This window comes from Trachypithecus francoisi, unplaced genomic scaffold, assembly GCF_009764315.1.
Source record: "Trachypithecus francoisi isolate TF-2019V2 unplaced genomic scaffold, Tfra_2.0 Contig01579, whole genome shotgun sequence".
NCBI lineage: Eukaryota > Metazoa > Chordata > Mammalia > Primates > Cercopithecidae > Trachypithecus > Trachypithecus francoisi.
In genome coordinates, this window is record NW_022681442.1 from 35,228,544 (window position 1) to 35,251,526 (window position 22,983).

General features: G+C 38.9%; 2 protein-coding genes across 2 annotated transcripts in view; both read left to right on the forward strand.

Annotated features, from left to right (window-relative positions):
* Positions 1-17,039, forward strand: part of TM9SF3 (transmembrane 9 superfamily member 3) — a 72,610-nt gene extending 55,571 nt beyond the window's left edge. Inside the window, exons 10-15 of the mRNA XM_033187328.1 lie at positions 715-854; positions 2,962-3,030; positions 6,279-6,425; positions 6,962-7,045; positions 7,172-7,248; positions 12,795-17,039. Of these exons, the coding sequence (XP_033043219.1) occupies positions 715-854; positions 2,962-3,030; positions 6,279-6,425; positions 6,962-7,045; positions 7,172-7,248; positions 12,795-12,862 (585 nt within the window). The 3' untranslated portion in view covers positions 12,863-17,039. The remainder of the gene's footprint in view (positions 1-714; positions 855-2,961; positions 3,031-6,278; positions 6,426-6,961; positions 7,046-7,171; positions 7,249-12,794) is intronic.
* A 4,026-nt stretch (positions 17,040-21,065) lies between these two features.
* The window catches only part of TLL2 (tolloid like 2), a 150,856-nt gene continuing 148,938 nt past the window's right edge, over positions 21,066-22,983 (forward strand). The window contains exon 1 of the mRNA XM_033187340.1: positions 21,066-21,712. Within this exon, the coding sequence (XP_033043231.1) occupies positions 21,538-21,712 (175 nt within the window). The 5' untranslated portion in view covers positions 21,066-21,537. The remainder of the gene's footprint in view (positions 21,713-22,983) is intronic.

Below are 22,983 nucleotides of genomic sequence, written 5' to 3' on the forward strand. Positions count from 1 at the left end.
AAATGTCACAAAAATAAATGTTTCTAATTGGCCACTTTGGTTCTAGAATCTCTGTATGGTCTTCTCTATAATTTTAGACTTTGCACTACTAATAGGCAGAAAAATATTTGTACTATTTTACTAATAACACATAGATAGTGATCTACTTCTATTAGGATTCCAAGGCAGTGTAGAATAGAAAAGAGCATGGGCTTCGAGGCTGGCAGATTTGAGTTGAAATTTTGGTCTGGCTCTCCACTAGCTATGAGATTATGGGAAGTTACTTATCCTTCTCTGAGTCCCCTTTCCTTCATCTGTAAAATAAAGAAATAACACATATAAAGCTCTTAGTGCATATTACGAGTTCAAAAAGCGTAGCCAGATAAGTAAATTGGTTATAATAATGAAAGACAATGGATAAATATGTTTTAAAAAGCATGACAGCTGAGAGAGTGTAAGAGGAGGAAAAAGGACTATGGCAGAGATAGTGTGGGAGAATAGGAAAAAATGGTAAACTAAATTGGATAAGAACTAGTTCAACTTGTATTTAGTTTATTTCTAATATTTTAGAGCACACCTTTTTCTGTTTTCATTAGTGTACTTCTTGCACAATTTTAGCCCATATTGAACTTAAACATTTTCTTTTGTGATCAAATTGTGTTTAAATTGTGTCCCTTTTGTTTTTATTAATGTTATTGTTCTCTGAGTAATCACACATTTTTATTTAATTTACAGGTGGCCGTTTGTTGCATCTGTTTTTTTGTTATTCTTCCTCTAAATCTTGTTGGTACAATACTTGGCCGAAATCTGTCAGGTCAGCCCAACTTTCCTTGTCGTGTCAATGCTGTGCCTCGTCCTATACCGGAGAAAAAATGGTAAAGAGAATGCTAAATCTTATGCGATTGTTTCACACAATATATAAGTTCTTAAGGCTGTTGTGTACATGTAACTTCAGAATTGGCATGTATTTATGAGAATGACAATCTTAAGTTTGAGCCTAAGGAGTTCATTTTACTATTTCCTTTAACCTACACTGTTAGGAGTAATAATAAATTATACCCTTATTCCACTTTCTGAATATCGTGCCATTTACAATTAAGTCAAATGCTTTCCTACGGTGTAGAGTTGGGTGTGAACTAAAGCTGCAGTTTTACTAATCTTGCAGGCCAAATCTGGTCTGCTGCTTGTTTTTGTCAATAAAGTTTTGTTGGAACTCAGCCGTTCCCATTTGTTTATGAATTACCTGTGGCTGCTTTTATAGTACAGCATCAGAGCTGGCAGATCAGTAGTTATGTCAGACATACTATCACCTGCAGAACCTGAAGTATTTACTATCTTTCCAGATATTTTAGTACTGTACATATATATATATATATATATATGTGTGTGTGTGTGTGGTGTGTGTGTGTGTATATATATATATATATATGAAGTCTCTGTCCCTAGATATTTTACCAGATTATAAATATAGCATATTCAGGTGCTTATACAAATAGGTGATAATTTTGCTCTGCCCTTTCTAGACCGGAAGCATGTAGACATTTATAGAAATGGAGGATGAATAAAATAGCTCCTATAGTTTGAATTGGCCACATTTTTTTCTTTCCTTAGATTGGTGCTTATGAGAGACTTTGGTTAGAAGTTTTGTAGTTTATTTTTTAAAGTAATTTTTTTTTTTTTTTGTAAATCAGTATTAGACTGTTAGGACCCATCAGTATCCTTACTAGGAAAGGTAAGGTTAAAGGGAAATCATAGTCAGAAGTCACAAAAGTTCCTCTAAGTCACTAGGGCTAGTGAAGGAGAGGAGGTCTGGTGAGAGCTTCCTCACCAAAGATGCTTTGCATTTAGGTATAGGAAGGCTTGTGTGTGTCTCTGTTTTGGGGAGTATAATCATGGGAACCTAAATCTGAATACTAGATCTGCCTCTCATTGACTGTGTCACGTTGGGCAGATCACTCTTAACCTCAGTGAGTCTTGGCTTCCTGTAAAGTAATGGAAGAAGACTACATTAAGTGATTTTTAAGTTTTTTTTCAGCTCTCAAATTTTAAAATTTTTTTCTCAGTTTTTTAGTTTGTTGATTTCATAGTTATTAGTTTAGGATCTTTTTTGTGCCAGGTATTGTGCTAGGCACTGGAAATACCTAGATGAGTAGCTTCTGCCTGCCATGGTTTATAATCTAGTGAGGTTTTTTATATATATGTACACACATGTATTTGGAATTGAACAGTTACAGTATAGTGTGGTAAGTACCGTGGTAGAGATATGTTCAAGAGGCAGTGGAATAATGAGAGAAGGACCCACCTCTTTCTGGGAGACTCAGCAAAGGTTTTAAAGGGAAAACATTTGAGCCAATGCTTTCAGGAGAGAAATAGGAGATGAGAGAAGGCATCCAGGTGGGGAATTACCAATTACAGTCAGTAAATGTTTGTTGAATGAATGAATGAATGAATTTCGAATTTTATTTTTTATTTCTTTGGTGCCATTATAAATAAGAACTCATAATACCTTAATTGCATAATTTTTAGGAAAAGAAATTATGGAACCAAGGAGAGAGTGAGCAAAGAGATGACAAGGCCACAATTTGGGAAACATTATTTCAAATGGAGGTCTCTCGACTCTTACTTTCTTTCCCTTTGGCTTTTTGTGAATAAATGCCTATAGAGTTCTAAGAAGTTATGGAAGTCTAGTAGAACCAGAGGGAACACTTAGAGACTTTTTCAAGTTTTGCCAGTGTCAGTAATTTTTGTTCTTCATGTACTTGTTTCAGCCTTTAATGCAGAAAGAATATTGATTATAACCTATGGCTAAATTGAAGTCCCACCTATATATTGTGCCTCTTTTGGTTTTGGCTTTTCATTTTACTGGTTTATTTCTATCCTTCAGAGATGATTTTAAGTGTCAAGTACCTGCTTTCTGTTATCAGTGTTTATGTAATATGGAAATCATACTAGAAGTTTACTATTAATTTTAATATTTTCCAGGTTCATGGAGCCTGCAGTTATTGTTTGCCTGGGCGGAATTTTACCTTTTGGTTCAATCTTTATTGAAATGTAAGTTTTGATAATGTATTTATGTTTTGAGGGATTTGATTATAGTAAGACAATTTAGGAGTTAGGGAACATGTAAAGTCATCAGTTGGGAGAATATCTAATAGTCTGTTAATTCCATGATTCCAGAAAGGGGTCTAATAGGCTATATAAAGGTAGCTGTTGACTGTGTTCTTAAATATTCAGGTGATGTTTATACCTTTTTGTATTGTATTCTAGACCTCCCTCACCTAAGAGGAAATCTTAGAAATCAAAGCTATGTGTTAAAGAATGGTAGACCAGCCTTTGATCATAGGCATGATTTAAGGAATTCCTGGGTTTTATTGTATTTTTAAAATATTTCTGAGGATCTACGGAACTAGGTAAACCATTACCTACTAGTCCGTCTAGGTCCTGACATCTTTTGATGCGTAGTCATTTCCTAGGTTCCTTCCATAGAGGCCTGCAGGAGTGCTAGGAAGTGTGTATGTAATTGGAGGTGAGAGGTATGCCACCTTGTGCCACTTACTGTGCTTTACATCTGCATCCTTTGTCACCATTGCAAAATAAAAAAGCCTTTCTTTTCTTAGTCTGTGTCCCAGTGCCCCCGATGGGAATGCTCTGGTTATTTTAGGCAAGACAGTTCACCATATGGGGCTTTCTCAGGTATTGCAGCTATACACCCTTGGCTCCTGTCCACTAAATACCAGTCATTGTGACAACTTAAAGTAGCCTTACATGTTTCCAGATGCCCCACTGCGGATTGTCTTCCTGTATGGTAGGAGTTTTCTTAACAGACGTAATTGGATTTGATAGTTGGTTAATTGAAAACGATGACTCATGTAAGAGAATTATTTAAAAAGATACATACGTAATATTTTAAGACAAGTAAATGTGCATCCTTCGCTGTTTTTTTTTTTTTTTCCATGTAGAGCCACGGTCTTTTTCTTCATTGGAATTTTTTCATTTTTTTTTTCTTTGACATTCGTAATACAGATTCTGTGTTTTCCATCCTTTTTAAAGTGAAGCAAGAACATAAGGTCCTATCTGAAGCATTCTAAGTGCAGAATCCTTCTAGATTTGTACATTTGTCCCCCAGTCTATAGCCATCTCAATCACATCGAATTTTACAACTTTTTTAAAGGGACTCACCTTATCAAATCTTTCCAAAGCATTCAACATAATTTTTATAGTCACCACACATCCTTTTTACTCTGATGTTTATTGGTTTATGTAACATTTAATTTATTCAATTTAGTCTAATTATACTAACAGGTACAACTGACATAAGTAGGTATGGAACAACTCTTCGTTGTCACTTACGAGTTCTGCATATGCTGTGGGCATTAGTATCTTAGGAGTTGGAGTGTGTGTCTCTGTAACTTGTGGTTTATTAAAGTCGGTTCAGGAACTTCTTCTTTAGTTCCAGTCTGACAATGCTTTGTGCCTTCACCCATACTTGACCTGTGACTACTTTTTCCTTTGTACCCCTGTCCCCAGTATTTCTGAACCACATGTCTTTGTGCTTCTCCAGGCACTGTGTTCCACTAGATAGTTTTTCTGCTGTTTCTTCAACATCTGTTTTGTCCACCCTCAAACCCATTCTCCTCCTGGTAGCCAAAGTGGTCTTTTTAAGGTGTCATGTCATTTCTTTGCTTAACACTTCTTATTTTAATTGAGGTGAGGTCCCAACTCCATAACATGGCTGTTAAGCGTCTTAATAACCTAAGAACTGGTCCTGTTCACTTCTCCAACTTCATTTCTTAGTTCTTTCCCCTTCATTTAAAGTTTTAGCCATACTGAATTACTTTTAGTTTTTCAAAATACAGTGGATCCCCTTTATTTACTCACTTTTTACTCACTTTTGCTTTTGCTGCTCCTGTGCCTGGAACATTCTTTTTTTTTTTTTTTTGAAACAGAGTTTCGTTTGTTGCCCAGGCTGGAGTGTGCAGTGGCACTACCTCGGCTCACTGCAACCTCCACCTCCCGGGTTCAAGCGATTATCTTGCCTTAGCCTCCCGAGTAGTTGGGGAGGCATGCGCCACCATGCCCAGCTAATTTTGTATTTTTAGTAGAGACGGGATTTTACCATGTTGATCAAGCTGGTCTCAAACTCCCGACCTCAGGTGATCCATCTGCCTCAGCCTCCCAAAGTGCTAGGATTATAGGTGTGAGTCACCATGCCTGGCATACCTGGAACATTCTTCTAGCTCCCCTTACCCTCTGCATTCCTTATCTGATTCTTCTCCCCCCATAAAGCCCCATTCAGCCACAATGGGAAAATAACCCCTTATGTGCATTCATGTAGCACATATTACAGTGTATCATGGTCTTTACTGGTGTTTCCCAACTAGCTAGTAGTCTTCTTGAGGGTAGAGTTGTCTACTGCTGTTCTCACTGCTTTCCTGATACATGATAGGGGCTCTGTAAATATTTGTTGAAAGAATGGATGATGGGAAGGCTGAGGCGGATGGATCACCTGAGGTCAGGAGTTCGAGACCAGCCTGGCCAACATGATGAAACCTCGTCTCTACTAAAAATACAAAAAATTAGCTGGGCATATTGGTGTACGCCTGTAATCCCAGCTACTCAGGAGGCTGAGGCAGGAGAATCGCTTGAACGTGGGAGGTGGAGGTTGCAGTGAGCTGAGATTGCACCACTGCACTCCAGCCTGGGCAACAAGAAAAAGAAAAGAGGCTGAAAGGCTCTGTGTAATTTAATGATGACTTGGTAATGGATTAGAGTGAAAGATCTTTTTCTTAATTAAAAATCTTAAAGCCCTTTCACTTGCTGTCCTCTGAAGACAGTGTGAATCTTCTTTAGGCTTGCTTTTCCTAATTTTACACATTATTGCTCTAACTTATTTTTCTGTTTAATAGAGTATTATATTTCCTGTTTAATAAAATACAAACTACATTGCTTGAATTGTGTTGTATCTACAAAACAATATGGATACAAATACGGATTTTTTAGCTATTTTCATTTGTTCTTTTCTACATTATACTTCTTTAAGCTTCTGTTTTATTCAGTTTGTGTAGAGGTGAATGCCCTACTGAAGAATCTGTTTTTCAAAGATTATCCAAGAAATTTTTTGAGAGAATTCTAGTGGATTTAATTGATGAAGACATGGTAAGAGAAACTGTTGGAAGATACTTGAAAGAAAATCATTAAGTGAGAAAAAAATGAGAACTGAAATATGAGACTTCTAGGAAGAGCAGAGTGAGCTTTAAGAATAAAGACTGGAAACCTGTGTCTTTATTGCATTTACTTAGGTATTTCATCTTCACATCTTTCTGGGCATATAAGATCTATTATGTCTATGGCTTCATGATGCTGGTGCTGGTTATCCTGTGCATTGTGACTGTCTGTGTGACTATTGTGTGCACATATTTTCTACTAAATGCAGAAGATTACAGGTGGTAAGTACCTATTTGTGGAAAGAAATTTGGGGAACCATAATATTTTAAAATAAGATTTCCTTTGAAATCTATCAAGTGGAGTAAAAGAGCTGTATAGAAATTTTGTTACTTAAAATAACATAGGGATTTTTTTCCAGTTATAAAAATGATACATATTTTAGAGAAAAAATAATATCAAATTTTTAATGTATTAATGGAGTTCTATGTTAGACACGTTTTTTACAAAGTGCTTGATATGAAAAGAGTTTTATGAGAAGCATTGCTCCATTCTAAACACAAGGACACTTAGATCTGGAAAAGGAGATGGTGTATTTATGGTCACTGGTAATAGGGAATCTGACAAAATTCAATATCGAACTTTCTAATTCTTAGATGTTCTCCTTGTTAATAAATTTAAATACCATATCTATGCATTTGTTTTTTAAATAAGTTTTAAAGGACTTTAAAGGATGTTTTATTAAATTATTTGCTTTAAAATCTTTGTTTTAGTGTCATTCATTCAAAAGAGTTATCTTCTCTCCCCCTCCCCACACCAGGCAATGGACAAGTTTTCTCTCTGCTGCATCAACTGCAATCTATGTTTACATGTATTCCTTTTACTACTATTTTTTCAAAACAAAGTAAGTGGAGACATTTTTTCACTTTTTACTTAGGAAGCTAAATTTGTCCTTTAAATACTAATATTTAAGGCCTTATTTTGTTAAACGTAAAAATGGATATCCTATATATATTTTGTTTTATTTCAGGATGTATGGCTTATTTCAGACATCATTTTACTTTGGATATATGGCGGTATTTAGCACAGCCTTGGGGATAATGTGTGGTAAGTTCTGAAATTCTTTGAACATCATGAGTAAATTTGAGTTTCTCTGAATCGGAAAAATACAGTAAATGGAAATTAAGAAATTCTATCTGTTGTTTGATCAGAAACACCAAAATAAACCTGAGTCTGATTTCAGTTCTTTTGACTCTTCCCCACAACATAATTTATTACCTTATTAATTTCTGTTTTTATAGAAATTCTAGTAATTCTGTATAGCACAGAATTTCATGCCACAGTTAGTTTTTCATTCATGTTGAGAATTGGCTTTTTCATTTTATTTATTTATTTTTAGAGACTCAGCTTCTGAACTAGCCGGGACTACAGGCACCTGCCACTGTGCCTGGTGTGAGAATTGGCATTTTTTAAAGCTTAAGTTCAATGGAAGATCATGATGTAGGCATGTTAAGGTGTTGCCTGAATGATTCCTGTTTGGAAACTTCTCAGACTATTCTTGGAGAAACCAGGAGATACCTATGAGACAGCACAGTTTACTTGTTAGATTGCATACTTGGGTATCTACAGACTGGATTTAAGTTCTGGCTGTACCATATGTATGCTTTCCACCTTGATCTAGTTCCCAAAGCTCTCTAAGTTTTTGTAAAGTGGGGATAAAACCACTATTTATGGATCTATCATAATCATCTATTAAAAGGAAGAGGTAATAGTTTTCACCATATGATAGAGTCTCTAGAATGTGTGAAGTAGCTAGAAAGAAAATAAAGAACTTTTGGAAACAGTATGATAAATGGGAAAGGCATAAGTATGAGAGCCTGAAAACACTGGAATAAATGTCCATGCTGTTGCCCAGCCTTTTTTGTGGCCATGAAGGTCACATTAACCTTTCTAGGTCTCATTTTTATCTGTAAAATGGGCATATCTTTCAGAGTAGTTGTGAGGAATAGTGTCATGTGTGTAAAGCACCAAGTGTACTGCTGGGACTGTTATTAGGCAGTAAGGATAGCCATTTACATGGTGAGGTATGGAAAGATCTGGCCTTTTGGGGTCAGTCTGTTCTGGGTGTGAATTCCCCACTTAATAGCCCTGTTACTCTGGCCAAATTATTTAACCTTTCTTCGTCAACTTTACTCATTTGCAAAATAGAAATAATACTTACCTCATAGGGCTGTAAAGAGGATTCAGTGATTAAATGTGGATAAACATCAGGTGACTGGTATGACTGGTAGATGCTCAGTGAGGGGTACCTGCTGCTGTTATTGATGAAGCCTAGAAGTCCTTGTGCTTCCTTCTGCTCTGGAATTGTGTCTGTGTTCTGCACAGTCTCTGTGGGATTTCACACCTTGTGTTTTCATCTCAAAACAACTTTATGACACCAAGTCCAGGCAGAGGTACCTTAACGGAAACTCATACAAGTAACTCACTTTTTTTGGGGTTCAGTGTTACTTGATAAATGAGACTGGTCCCTTAATTACTTCGTAGGAATGATGTGTTTTACCTGATAAATGAGACTGGTCCCTTAGTTACTTTGTAGGAATGATGTAAGTCTGAGGGACTAATCACGGTGGAAACATTTCCAGAGAGTGGGTACTTTTCCTCCTTTTTCTGTTATTTGCCATTGGCTATTTATGTATATATGTGTGTATTTGATAATTCCATCTTTGGCTATATAAGATACATATATATAAGATATGATAATCTTATTAAAAGCTAGGTCTTGGTGTGACATTTATGGACACCTATGGGGTACCAAGATTGCTTTGTTTCTCCATCAAAAGAGTCTGTTCAATTCATATACACTATGTATGTGATCACGTGTGTGCGTACACACAAATGAGATTGTCTGTAAAGTAGTGAAACATTCCACAAGGAAAGATCATTCTCTATGTTATAGTCACATGTTTTATTTATAGCTGCTGTGATAGCCATTCCCTGTGACAATTAGTAACCAACTTTGAGGAAAAGATGAGAGGGACTGAAGGTTAAAACTAAATTGTGTCATGTGGAAACATCCCTATTCTTGGGCAGTCAGAAGGTTTCTTTAGTATTATTGGCCATCCTTTCTTCAGAGTATTGTTCACTGGACTCCTCTTTATTTTATCTGATTTTTCTTGATTATCTGGACTCCTCTTTATTTTATCTGATTTTTCTTGATTATCACCAACATTCAGTGAGGTATAGAATCAATTAGGCAGAGAGTTAAAAAAAATTTTCTTGACTTTTTCTATAAGTGATCTTAGGAAGACCCAGAGAGGTAACACGTCTTGACATTTACAAAGAAAATGTAGCTAAATTTTTTGAGTGCTTTTCCTGCTGAAATTTCATCTTGCTGCCTGAAAATCTTGGCACATTTACAGTTCCCTGCTGTTCTGGCAATGTCCCAGCATTTATTCTTTAATGGGTTTATATGCTTTCAGTGCTTCATTTTTCAGGGGCAGGTAGGGAGAAGCTGTTTAGACTGGAAGTGATTAGAGTGTCACCATAATACAAAAATTATATCCATCAATTTATGTTGCTAAAATGCTTAAGTCAGTAATTAGAACAAACATATTTGTTGATTTTTTTAAATGTAGGAAAAAATGACTATGTTAAGGTGGGATATTATGAGCATAGCATTTTTGTTTTGAGGAATTAAGTTTAATAGTGCACTTTTGTTATTCCTAAAATATTTACTTTTCTAGAGGGCATATTCAGTATTCTCTTTTTATAAAATCATGCCCTTGTAAGTTTATTCTTGAGGTACTCATAAGATTAGGAAAAATGCGGCCGGGCGCAGTGACTCATGCCTGTAATCCCAGCACTTTGGGGAGGCCGAGGCAGGAGGATCACGAGGTCAGGAGATCAAGACCATCCTGGCTAACACGGTGAAACCCCATCTCTACTAAAAAATACAGAAGATTAGCTAGGTGTGGTTGTGGGTGCCTGTAGTCCCAGCTACTTGGGAGCCTGAGGCCGGAGAATGGCGTGAACATGGGAGGTGGAGCTTGCATTGAGCCGAGATCGTGCCACTGCACTTCAGCCTGGGCAACAGAGCAAGACTCTGTCTCAAAAAAAAAAAAAAAGATTAGGAAAAATGATTCTCTAGGTTGATACTGTTTTGATTTTAAGCATATTTCTGCTCAAAGGGAACAATGTTTTGTACATCTGGAAAATTGGATTTGGTTCGGCTCTAGTATTATACCATTAAAATTTTCAATGCTAATTAAAATTTTTTACATCTTTTCATGCCTTAAGGATTCAGATATATTTTCACAAAATTGAGTGATTTTTCTCTTATCCTGTAAAGAATTGTATTGTAACTATTTTAAAATGCATTATCAATATTTTAAAATGTAGTATCGTTATTTCCTATTATAAAAGAAATGACTAGTCATTGCAAAAATAAATGCAAATAGTGTTGCTTTGTCATTTTGTGTTTTTTTTTGTATTTTAATATTTAATAAAGGGAAACTTTCAAATATATACAAAAATAGGGACAATACTATATATAGTGAGTCCCCATGTCAGTGTAATTATCAACTCATGGCCTATCTTGTTTTATTTATATACCCACTTTGTATCCCCCTTTTATTCTGACATGGATCTTAGACCTTATGTCATTTCAACTGTAAATATTTCAGTGTATGTCCCTCCCTGAAAAATAAAAATATAATTTCTTCATATGATGGAATAATTCAGTTAGTGTTCAAATTTACCACACTTGTAATGACTTCTTTTTAAATATAGTTTATTTACATTGAGATCAATTAAGGTTCATGAATTGCTTGGCTAAAATGTCTCAAGGCTCTTTTAATCTATAGATGTTCTCTCTCTCACTTGTAATTTATTTTTAAAACTTAAAAAATTTCTGTGGAGTTTTCTACACTCTGGATTTTGCTGATTATATTGTTGAAGTGTCATTTAAAGTTTCTCCAAGTGGTAGTTAGATCTGTAGGCTTGATCATACTCAGGAATACTTGTCCAAGAATGTTTAACAGGTGGTTTGTAAGCTTTTATCAGGGGAGCACATAATTTCTGGTTCTATTTCTATGTGAAGTTAGCAGCCATTGATAGTTATTGCCTAGCTCAAATAATTCATTAATGGTTACACTAGTCTAATTCTATTGTTTCTTTTATATTTGTTAGCTGGAATACTTCCATAAGGATAACCTTCCTTTCATCAACCAGTTGGTAGCCTTGGGGTATAGTTCATATATAGGAGAAACAGGAAAGATGCTTGTTTCTTGCCTTTCATTCACCAGTTCGGTGAATAAAAGTTGGTTCAAGGGTGATTAATTAGGCATTTGTTGTGCACTTGCCATTGTTAATTAACGGAAGGTTTTCTTTTAAGCTTTCAATAATACTGGTCTACATCATATCTTCCTAAGACCAATGTAGATTTTTTCTCTGACAGTTCAGTAACCAACTGCATTGTTCTAAAGAGCCATTAGTAGGTTGCTGCAAAAGTAATTGTAAAGCTGCAAATACTTGTGCACCAACCTGTATTTGCAATAAAGAACCATCCAGTTCATTCATTCATTCATTCATTCATTCATTCAACAAATATTTACCAAGTATCTTATGTGCCAGGCATTATTTTAGACACAGGAGGTAAATATTTAACAAAACAAACAAATACCCCTGATTTCTGGTGTTTTAAGCTCTAGTTGAGGCTAATTATTAAAAAACAACATTTCAAAACTTCTGACCCACTTACATCTCTCTCCTGTCAATTCCCACAAATACGTCATCCCTTCTACCAACTACATAGCTTCTACAACTTAAACATAAAAAAGAAGCCGTCAGAAAATGCCTCTTCTCTAGAGCTTCAGTTGCTATTGGGACATGGTTCCCTGTCCTTCCTTAAGAGAATCCCCTGTCCCTTCTTACTTTATCTATTGGATTTTGGGAAGATACATTGATTTTTGCTTTAATGACCTAGAATAATGTATCTTCAAATCAAAGAAGGCATGTTTTTTCATTTAACAGCCTTTTGCCGTTATGAAATTATTCTTGCTTTATAAGAGATGTATTTTAATTCCGTAGTTACTGATTATACAAGAAATAATTGCTGCTTGATTACATGTGGTGTATGATGGTCAGACTCGGTGTATTATGGTATCAGGTGATTTGCAAAGCAAATTATACAGTTTTAGTAAGTTCAGAGAGAATACTAACATAAAGATACTACCTTTAAAAAAGAGTAACTTTCGGCCGGGCGCGGTGGCTCAAGCCTGTAATCCCAGCACTTTGGGAGGCCGAGACGGGCGGATCATGAGGTCAGGAGATCGAGACCATCCTGGCTAACACAGTGAAACCCCGTCTCTACTAAAAAATACAAAAAACTAGCCGGGCGAGGTGGCGGACGCCTGTAGTCCCAGCTACTCGGGAGGCTGAGGCAGGAGAATGGCGTAAAACCCGGGAGGCGGAGCTTGCAGTGAGCCGAGATCTGGCCACTGCACTCCAGCCTGGGCGATAGAGCAAGACTCCGCCTCAAAAAAAAAAAAAAAAAAAAAGAGTAACTTTCCAGAGCATAGAGTATTTAGTGTTTTTAAATGATGGATACTGCTCTGTATGTATTTGTTTCAAAACATCTTATTTTATCTTTGCAGGAGCGATTGGTTACATGGGAACAAGTGCCTTTGTCCGAAAAATCTATACTAATGTGAAAATTGACTAAGACCCAAGAAAACCTGGAACTTCAGATCAATTTCTTTTTCATAGGGGTGGAACTCGCACAGCAAAAACAAACGCAAGAAGAGATTTGGGCTTTAACACACCGGGTACTTTGTGGGTCTCTCTTTCGTCAATGGCTTAAAGTAACATCTATTTCCATTGATCCTAGGTTCTTACTGACTGCTTTCTCCAACTGTTCACAGCAAATGCTTGGATTTTATGCAGTAGGCATTACTACAGTACATGGCTAATCTTCCCAAAAACTAGCTCATTAAAGATGAAATAGACCAGCTCTCTTCAGTGAAGAGGACAAATAGTTTATTTAAAGCATTTGTTCCAATAAAATAAATAGAGGGAAACTTGGATGCTAAAATTACATGAATAGGAATCTTCCTGGCACTTAGTGTTTCTATGTTATTGAAAAATGATGTTCCAGAAAGATTACTTTTTTCCTCTTATTTTTACCGCCATTGTCGACCTATTGTGGGACATTTTTATATATTGAATCTGGTTTTTTTTTTTGACTTTTTCTTTTTTCCCCCCCAATCCAACTGCATCCTTTTTTTTTTTTTTTAAGAGGGAATTAGAAAATATTAAAGCCTGCATGTAATATATCTGCTGTCATCTTAGTTGGACCAACTTCCCATTTATTTATCTTAAAACTTTACAGTTACATCTTAATTCCATCCAAAGAAGATACAGTTTGAAGACAGAGGTGTACTCTCTACAATGCAATTTACTGTACAGTTAGAAAGCAAAAGTGTTAAATGGAGAAGATACTTGTTTTTATTAAACATTTTGAGATTTAGATAAACTACATTTTAACTGAATGTCTAAAGCGATTATCATTTTTCCCCCCAAGTTAGTCTTACATCTTTTGGGTTTGAATGAAGGTTTTACATAAGAAATTGTTAAAAACAAGGGGGGTGGGTAATAAATGTATATAACATTAAATAATGTAACGTAGGTATAGATTCCCAAATGCATTTGGATGTACAAATCGACTACAGAGTACTTTTTTCTTATGATGATTGGTGTAGAAATGTGTGATTTGGGTGGCCTTTTACATCTTGCCTACCATTGCATGAAACATTGGGGTTTCTTCAAAATGTGTGTGTCATACTTCTTTTGGGAGGGGGGTTGTTTTCTTTGGTTTATTTTCTGAGACTCCTACAGGAGCCAAATTTGTAATTTAGAGACATTTAATTTTGTTAATCCTGTCTGGGACACTTAAGTAACATCTAAAGCATTATTGCTTTAGAATGTTCAAATAAAATTTCCTGACCAAATTGTTTTGTGGAAATAGATGTTTGCAATTTGAAGATAACTTTCTGTTCAAAAGGCAAAATTAATGCCATTTAAAAAAATATAAACTATATTACTCTCATACAGGGGACCCATACTTTGAAATCTCCAGACTTGCTTATATCTGGATTATCCAGCACAATCATAAAGTGAATGACAAACCCTTTGAATGAAATTGTGGCACAAAATCTGTTCAGGTTGGTGTACCGTGTAAAGTGGAGATGGGGTAAAAGTGGTTAACATACTATTGGATCAGCAAATAAAAGTTACAGTTTTGTAAGAGAAGTGATTTGAATACATTTTTCCGGAACTATTCATAATATGAAGTTTTCCTAGAACCACTGAGTTTCTAGTTTAATAGTTTGCTATGCAAATGACCACCTAAAACAATACTGTATATTGGTATTTTTAGAAAGACTTGAAACACCTGTATTTAAACCTTACTATGAAAATCATGTGATTAATAGTTACACAAGATGTTTTCATTTCAAAATATGTATCTATATATTGATGGACTCCACATCCTATATTGTGACATGTAAGTCCTTTAAAAGGTGAAAAGTACGATTTTTTACCTCTTAAGTATGATTGATATGATCCAACATATTTGATCAGAAGCTGTAGGTAAATCTACTCTTCAAGAGGCCAAAATGATATATTAAATGTAATTTATTGGTACTTCCATTTTCTCTTCCTTCTTACTTGCCTTTAAGATCTTCTAAAAAAGAAACTAAAAGTTAATATTTAGTTGCTTATATTATGTAACCTTTTAACTATATATAAAATACTTTTTTGATTTCTTTCTCACCGCTTTTATTCAAAAGTACTTTTAACATACCAGTACGTAGTCTGTCTGATTGAAGTATAAATTGGGCAGTAAGCTTTTGTCTTAATAAAATGAAATTTGTTTCTCATGATATGAATCTTGCAGGTAAGATGTAGAGTTTATTGAAAATGTGTGGGTTAAATACTTTCAGGTACACCAATTCTTTCTACCAAATTGAGCTTTATTTGAAGTTCTTTGGAATCTGGTGAAAAATAATTTTCTAATTTCCGAATACATTAAGAGCATTACAATGAATATTAATCACCTTTAAAGTCTTTTAGAAAAGGACTTGTATTGGTTTTTGGCTGCGTAGAGGGGCTGAATGTGTGTGTGTGTGTGTGTGTGTGTGTGTGTGTGTGTGTGTGTGTGTCTTGTTCTTACAGAAGATGTAATTCACAAATAGTTTAGCTCCCTAGCGCTAAGTTGTAGAATAGAAAATAGAACATTATTTAAGTTAATTGAAGGGTGAGATTTTCATACCCCCACTAATGCTGTGTATCTGTCTTTCGTTTGTTAACATTCTTTGCTTAATTTCTTTCAACTGACACTTTGAATAATACTATCAAAAACTAAGGCTAGACATTCCCTGTGTATCTTTAAGCATGCTTCTCCTGAAGTTTAACTACATTAGTAGTTGACATTTGTATACATATAGCCTAATACAAGAGTAGGATCAGGTGGAATTGTACTGGCCTGAGGGATGGTGAAGCATTCTTTTAGTATTTTTTATCATGTTGGGCTCCTAGATTGTACCGGGGTTGCCCATAAATCAAACCCCATACTCTCAGAATTCATTATATTGTGGTGATATCCGAACCTAGCAAATGGTATGCTTGGGTGTTTTCCATTGAGAGTGGATGGACCTCTTTATAAAGTTGGTTGCTGCAAAATCCAGTTCTTCCAAAAGCCACTTTATTTAGGGTTTATTCACAAATCTTACCCATTTTGATATAGTGTTTGTTTTCTAATGTTTATTAACCACCTTATACCAAATGTCTTGCAAAGAAATGTTATTAAAACCTTGAATTTTTACAAATGTGAAAAGTGTATTAATGTATTTGTTCAGGAAAAGCTACATACCGAAGGGCTTTTGTATATGAATTCTGTGGTGGGGAGGGAGACCCATTTGTAATCTATATGGCAGTTCCATCTAGGTTTTAAGGTTAGATTTCACCGTGTCTTAGTGCTTCATTCTGTTGGTTTATTGGAACATGTAATAAATAGGAGTAGTGACGTATTAAAACACAAGTATTCATTAATGTTTTATATCTTCACTAAAATTATATAATTATGAAACTATTTCATCAATCAAGGTGTTATATTTCAATCAGAGAAGTGAACATTTATGAAGATTATTTGGAAGTGTGTACAGAAATAAACTAGACTTACAGGTAGGCTAGATCAGAAAGTTAACATATGAACCTGCAGAGATCTTGTAAGACTTAAATTCAGTGTGAGAAACAACTCTAGTTCTCTCCTATGAGGATTTCCTAAAAGCCATCTGATTTGGCATTCTTACTGGAGCTGTAGACAGAAATCTACAAAGACAAAAGTGAACAAAACTAAGTTATTATTCCACTGTTAGGAATGGAAGTAAACTTGTGAAGTCTGTTTATTTTGAAGTATTGGTGAACTAGGCGCTTGCTAATTGATAACTGCAGCATAGTTTGTGTTTACTCCAGTTCATCAACTTGGGTCATTTGAAAGATATAAGAGCTTAAGGCAAGGAAGAAATAACATGGAATTCCATTTGAAGGACAACAGAACATTCTTGGAAAAGCAGCTCCAGTTGGCTTTTCAACTGTGTCAAACTTGAATTTGTAAGTCCCCACAGAGCATGGACAGTCGGTGCAGAGTTCCAAGGAAACAATTATTGCCGATGATCACTTCCATTTTGTATACACTCTTTGGTTCATATAGGCCATATTCCAACTGGCTTTTTAGTAATAGAAGTCCAGTATATAATGTATCAAATACAATTGAGGTTCTAACCTAGTGTGTTAATTTATCTGAATTTGGATTTTTTAAAAGTAATAAAAGGTTAAATGTACTTCCCTTGGATTCCTTATTTCTTTCCTTTTTGAAACATGAACGAAGCATAAGGGATAACCCATTATTGACAGGCAAATGAAGAACTTAATTATAGTTGTCCACAATTAAATAAGGCAGGGGTCTGCAGACTTTCTGTGAAGGTCTAGATAGTAAACACTTCAGACTTTGAGGGCCATCCAGTCTCTGCTGAAACTATCATTGTAGCACCAAAGCAGCCATAGTAGGCTATATAAACTAATGAGCATGGCTGTGTTCCAGTATAACTTCACAAAAACAGCCCGCAGGCTATAGTCCACCAACCCCTAGAATGATGTATTAAAAAAGGTTTAAATTTATATTTTGAAAAAGGACTTTAATGTACCGTAAAGTTGAGAGAATGGTCCAATGAGTAAGATTGTCTTTCTTAGGAATGATTTTTCTTTTATTGCCATTCTTTTGACTTTTTTGTATACCTATTTTGTATACTCAGACTTTACCATCTATTTGCCTGCCATCCTCTGATTGATGATACTTTGCATTTGTTTAGCATTTACTACTTTTTCAAAGCAGTTTCACTTGTTCCCTCACAACCGTCCTGTGAAGCTGGTAGAGTAAATAGCCTTGTTTTGTGGATAAACCAGAGCAGCTGAAGGTGCTCTTATGTTTAGCCCAGAAGTAATCAAGATTCAGGGCCCTGTTGTCTTGACTATTGTAACTGTAAAATGGGAGTGTCACCCTCTCTAGCCTGGGAGGCAGATAATATATGCAGAAGTTGCATTGAAAATTAGTGTTCTATGCAAATGGAAGAGATTATTTTTATTGTGCCACATTTAAATCAGTGGTTAATTTCTCCATGTCTATTTGTACATTTTGTTTTTCCATTTCTGACTAGTTTTTAAAAATCCTGACCAACCTTCTTGGTTCTTCTAGTTTTATTAGCTGCCTCGGTCAACACCTGTACTTGGCAGTTCCCATTAGCCAAATGGTACAAATTTGGATTACTTTTGATTTCTTTAATGAACACTTTTTGTCTGGTTGGAAAACTAAGGACAGAAGGGACTCTTATGCAACCAGCTTCTTGATTTCAAGTGAACTATTTTTGTGGAACTGCTACTGTGCAATGTAACAGAAAAGGGGGGAATAAGCCTAATTGGGACATGTGGAATCAGTGTAGTTTATAAATGTATTTTAAATTACTTAATTATTTAAAATGATTTTCAAAGTTTGCATGATTACTTTCACAGCCATTTCAAAGGGGAAAACATGCAGGAGATGGTTGCAGGGGAAAATTGATATAAGTGGGGCTGGCCAATGTTATGGTTATTCTTATTGTCTCAATCTAAGCCACTAGGATTACAGGACTTAATCTTGAAGGTCAGTGAAGAAAAGGGAGAGTCTGGAGAGTGAGACGTGGAAGGTGATTCTGAGTTGGAGTTGGTCAGAGAGGTCTGCTGCAATTATAGACCAGAAAGGTAGGGCAGTCCTGGGTAGGTAAGTGTCACAGATAGGGTAGCTGTGATGCTGGTATGAGGATGTGGGATATGCGGTTATCAAGGTGTCCCAGGCAGACATGGAGGGTGTGAAGCAGCGAGGCCATGTTAGGATGACTGTAGGGTGTTTAATGCCAGAAAACTGGAATGTGGGAGTTGTAAGGAGCCAAGACTGGAAAGGTAAAAGGAAGGCTTGGTGGTGGATGGAGGACCTCGTATGCCACCCTGAGGAGGTTGGATAAAGGTTTTGGAGAGCCAGGAAGGGTTTTAAGCAGCTGCTAAAAATTGTAATATATTTAATTACATTCTCCAAAAAACTCAGTATCTTCTCAGTGGTCAGCAATGTAAATGAAAGAATGAGCTGGCATGATGAGAGTGCCCTCTATTTTGGAGGTTCTGCTGCCTGCACTGGAACAAATTATCATGTATAGTGGCCTGGAAAGGCAAAATGAGAAAGTGGCCCAGGTGGATAAAACTCAGTAGATTTGAAGGGGCAAGAGAACCCAGTTACTTTGGGCATAGGGGTAGAGATGGAATGAGTTGGGTGGGAGATGGACATCTGAGAGGAGAAAAACACTTGTTCAGGTTCACAGAGGACCCAAAGATAAGGCAGAGGAAACCCTGAAGTAATTATGAATGTAATAATGGAGCTAAGTTGAGCAGTTTTATGTCATAAAGCCTGTTATTCTAAATCTACCTCCAGTTTTTTCATGGTTTTTAAATTAAGGAAAAAATACATTTTAAAAAAATCATCTAACCCAGATTAGAGTTTAGCTTTTATAGTTCTATCTTATGGTGTCCCTTTTCTATCATTCCTTTCTGATCTTTCTAGTGAACCAAATATTTTGTTGCCATTTATTGGTTGATAGCCAAAGTAGCAACTAAACTGGCCCTCTACTTTAATAACATAAAACTACAGCTTGCTCATTCTTCGACACCACTGTCTTCAAAATATTTGGACAAAGGGTGTTGGTGAGAAGACTGGCCACTACTCACCAGGTGGGGATTGGAGGTCATAAAAGCTCACAACCTCATTGCTTGCACAAGAGGTGGCCTCTCATGTCTGTTTTCCAGAGGAATTCCCTTCTAATGAGGAAGCCAGTTGGTGGTTTGCCTAGTGCCATCTGGAAACCTGGAAGTGTCACAGAAGTTTGTTAGGCCTTTTAGATGTTGACTCTTTGGACTTGCCTCCCCAAAGGTGGTGACCTTCATAGGGGTGAATGCGGAGAGCTATGGCGTTGGGTTTGACTCCTTCTGGTATTCAGGCAGAAATGCATGCCGTTCGACCCCCTCACACTCCTTTGCCTATGTTGTGGCCACTTGGCCTTCTCTGCCATTTGGTGGCATATATCCCCTTCAAATTCCTTCCTCCCACCTGCCAGTTTCTAACCAGATCTTGCCCTGTCTGGCTCCATTCTGTATGTTATGTGCCCATTTGATGAAAACAGCATGAGGCAGGGTCAACATTGCATTTCTAAGAACGAGGACAAAATATGAGTAGCATCCTTCCAGTAGTTAACTTCTAGCCCTTTACTTGTGTGAAGGACTTGTTATCCTAGTTGATAGATGAGAAGACAGATGCCCGTAAGTGCAAGAAATTTCGGAGTTTGATGTGAAGCCCAGCTCTGGGATCCCTGTTGACTATTTTGTCATTGATGTATGTGAAACCATGTGGAAATCCAAAAGGAAAGTTGTCCATTTTTCTGCTTGCAGTTTAAATTGGAAAAAGATTCTACTGGGCATGATGCAAAACATGTCTACACATACACATTTGTGTGTTATACTTGACAGGGACATTTTACTTGTGTAAAAAGATCTTTGAAAAGCCTCACAGTAATACTTTTTATATCTCTAAATCAAGATGGCTCAGTTCTGACAATTTTTACATTTAAGGTACAAAATAGAAGTGGTTTTCAAGTATCTCTTGATTAGTCTCCTAAATTATTTGGGCATATGTTTTTAATTGGCAAAAAAATAAAACCAGACTTCAGAAATTGGTCCTTTTTATTCCATCAAGTGAACAGTGAGTGGCTTATTTAATAAAAACATGTCTGTAATGTAACACAAATAGCACGTACAGCTGTTCATTTGTGTCTTTTTGACTGTATGAAGAATCTTAGACTGTTTTACTGAAAGATAGGGTCACCGAGAGGGGAAATCTGTGGACTTAAATCTTTCTTCCTACCTATTGCCAGCCTCTAGGTTAGGGTAGGTGGGTGCCGCCAGCAAGCGCCCTTCATGGCTGGACTGGGGGATGTGGAGAGAGCTGAGAGAATCGAAATCCTCGATTTTTTTTTCTTTGCTGAAAGGGACCTCAGAGACATTCACTCATCCCTGCAGAGAAGCAGCTGCCCGAATGCACATAGCCCGTTGGTAGTGACATGAATCGTGTACACAGGGCTCCTGGTCCAGCCCTCGGAGTTCTAACCACTGTTGCTGCCTCTGGCCACGTGTGCATCGGGGAGTTGTAAAGTGAGTTATGGAAATAAAACAAGGCGGGAAGCCCAGCTTCGATCTTCAGAAACAGCATTCTTGGGAGCCAGAGGCCGAGGTGGCACCCTGGGCAGGCGCCTTTGGCTGGGTGGGCGTGGAGCTTCCCCCGGCCCTTGGCTTCAGCATCATCACCTCGCTCGCCTTCCTCCGAAGTTGCGGAGGTGCCGGGAAGAGGAGGGGCCTCGCCTCGGGCGCCCGAGTGATTGGCTGCCCAGGGCTCCTGGCGAAGGCTGTCGTCCAGCCCTAGTGGAGAGGGGCGGAGCGGCCACTGCTCCAACCACCGCCGCCACTGCCACAGTCGCAGCCGCCGCAGCCTCGGCCGCCGGGCAAGTAGCTCCGAGCAGCTGCTTCCCGGAGCCTCGACGAAGACAGGGGGCGCCGCGCTCCACTTGCTCCGCGCCCGAGCCATGCCCGGCAGCCCTGTGTAACCACCGAGTCCCAGCCGCAGCCGACCGACCTAGTGTGCACCGTCCTTCGGCCGAGCTGAGCTTTCGTGCACGCAACTCCCTCTGCCCCCGCCGGCCCCGCGCCACCATGCCCCAGGCAACTGCACTTGGGGCCCTGGTGTCACTGCTGCTGCTGCTGCCGCTGCCTCGCGGCGCCGGGGAACTCGGGGAGCGCCCGGACGCCACCGCAGACTACTCGGCGCTGGACGGCGAGGAGGGCACCGAGCAGCAGCTGGAGCATTACCACGACCCTTGCAAAGCCGGTAGGTGCCGCCGCCGCCGCCAGGGAAGTCCCGCAGAAGTTTGCCTTTGAAATGCAAATGAGGTGGTGGGCAAGCCTGCGCTACCGTCTGTGGGGCGGGTCTCCTCTCCCCTCCCCTGAGATCCCCGGCTCCCCGGGAAGACAATGCCTGCGAGGAATTGCTTAAAAACCACTCCGAGGCTGGGACGTCCCGGCCCCAGGTTTGCGGTGCGCACCGGGGGGTCGGCAGCCGGCGCGTTCCCGAAGCTAATCAGGGCGGGTGCCCGAGGCCGAGAGGGCGCTCAGGGGCAGGGTGGGTGCCAGGGCCGCCTGGCAGCGAGTGGGCAGCACTGGCCACCGCCGGACGCTCCGGGCCGTAGCAGAAGAGCCGGGCTGGGCGCGGCGCTCCCAGGCTCAGATGGAGTTCCTGGCTCCGATTTCACAGCATTTGTAAGTTTCGCGCAAAGTTTCCCAAGATCAGTGGTTACTCTTGTGAAGAGATTTTAAAAAGAAAAGCGTCACAGCGGGCAAAAGGAAAGGGGTCGCCGAGGAAGAATGAGCAAAACTTCCCTGTAGCGGTCCCGGCCTGAGGGTCGCCCTGGGCGGGTGGAGATGGAAGCCGGCAGGTGCTCTAATCCCGCCAGGAAGCGGCGCCCGGGGCGTACGGGCCTTTCGGGCGCAGTTGCCGCCCGGGTGCTGCAGCTCCCGCTTCCCCGGGCCACCGACCGGCTCGTGAGTGCCGAGGGGAGCGGCTTCCGAGCTGGAGTCGTTGAAGCCTTAGCCTCCGAAGGGCCCCGAGCGCATGTTCCAGCAAGCTGATGAGTGTGGGGCGGTTCCAGCACTGACAGAGGGGTGCTCACGCTCCCAGGGAGAGGCTGGGCTCAGAGGCTCGCACAGACGCTCCTGGCCCATGGCCAGTGGCCCGCGGGTAGTGGTGTTTATCTTTGGCTTTGTGCGGCCCCGTTTCCCTTGGCGGTCGGCAGAGAAGAATGGGGAGGGAAGAGTGCGACCTCCACCCTCGGAGGGGCAGGTGCTCCTTCCCGGGGCTGTGGCTGGCCAGGTCTATGCGGGGCCTGTGGGCCGGTGATCGCCCCTTCAAGCCCTGGAAGCCTCTATCAGTTCCAGGTTCCTCATCTCTAAACTGGTGGCAGTAATTATAGGAGGACTCAGGTGATTTATGGGAAAATTCTCTGCAAGTGAAATGGTGGCATTGTCGTTATTTTTTATTGTTACCATCACTGCAGTGGCTCGGGTCTAGGCTGGGGGTTGGGAGAGTCAGGACTGAGTAAAGTC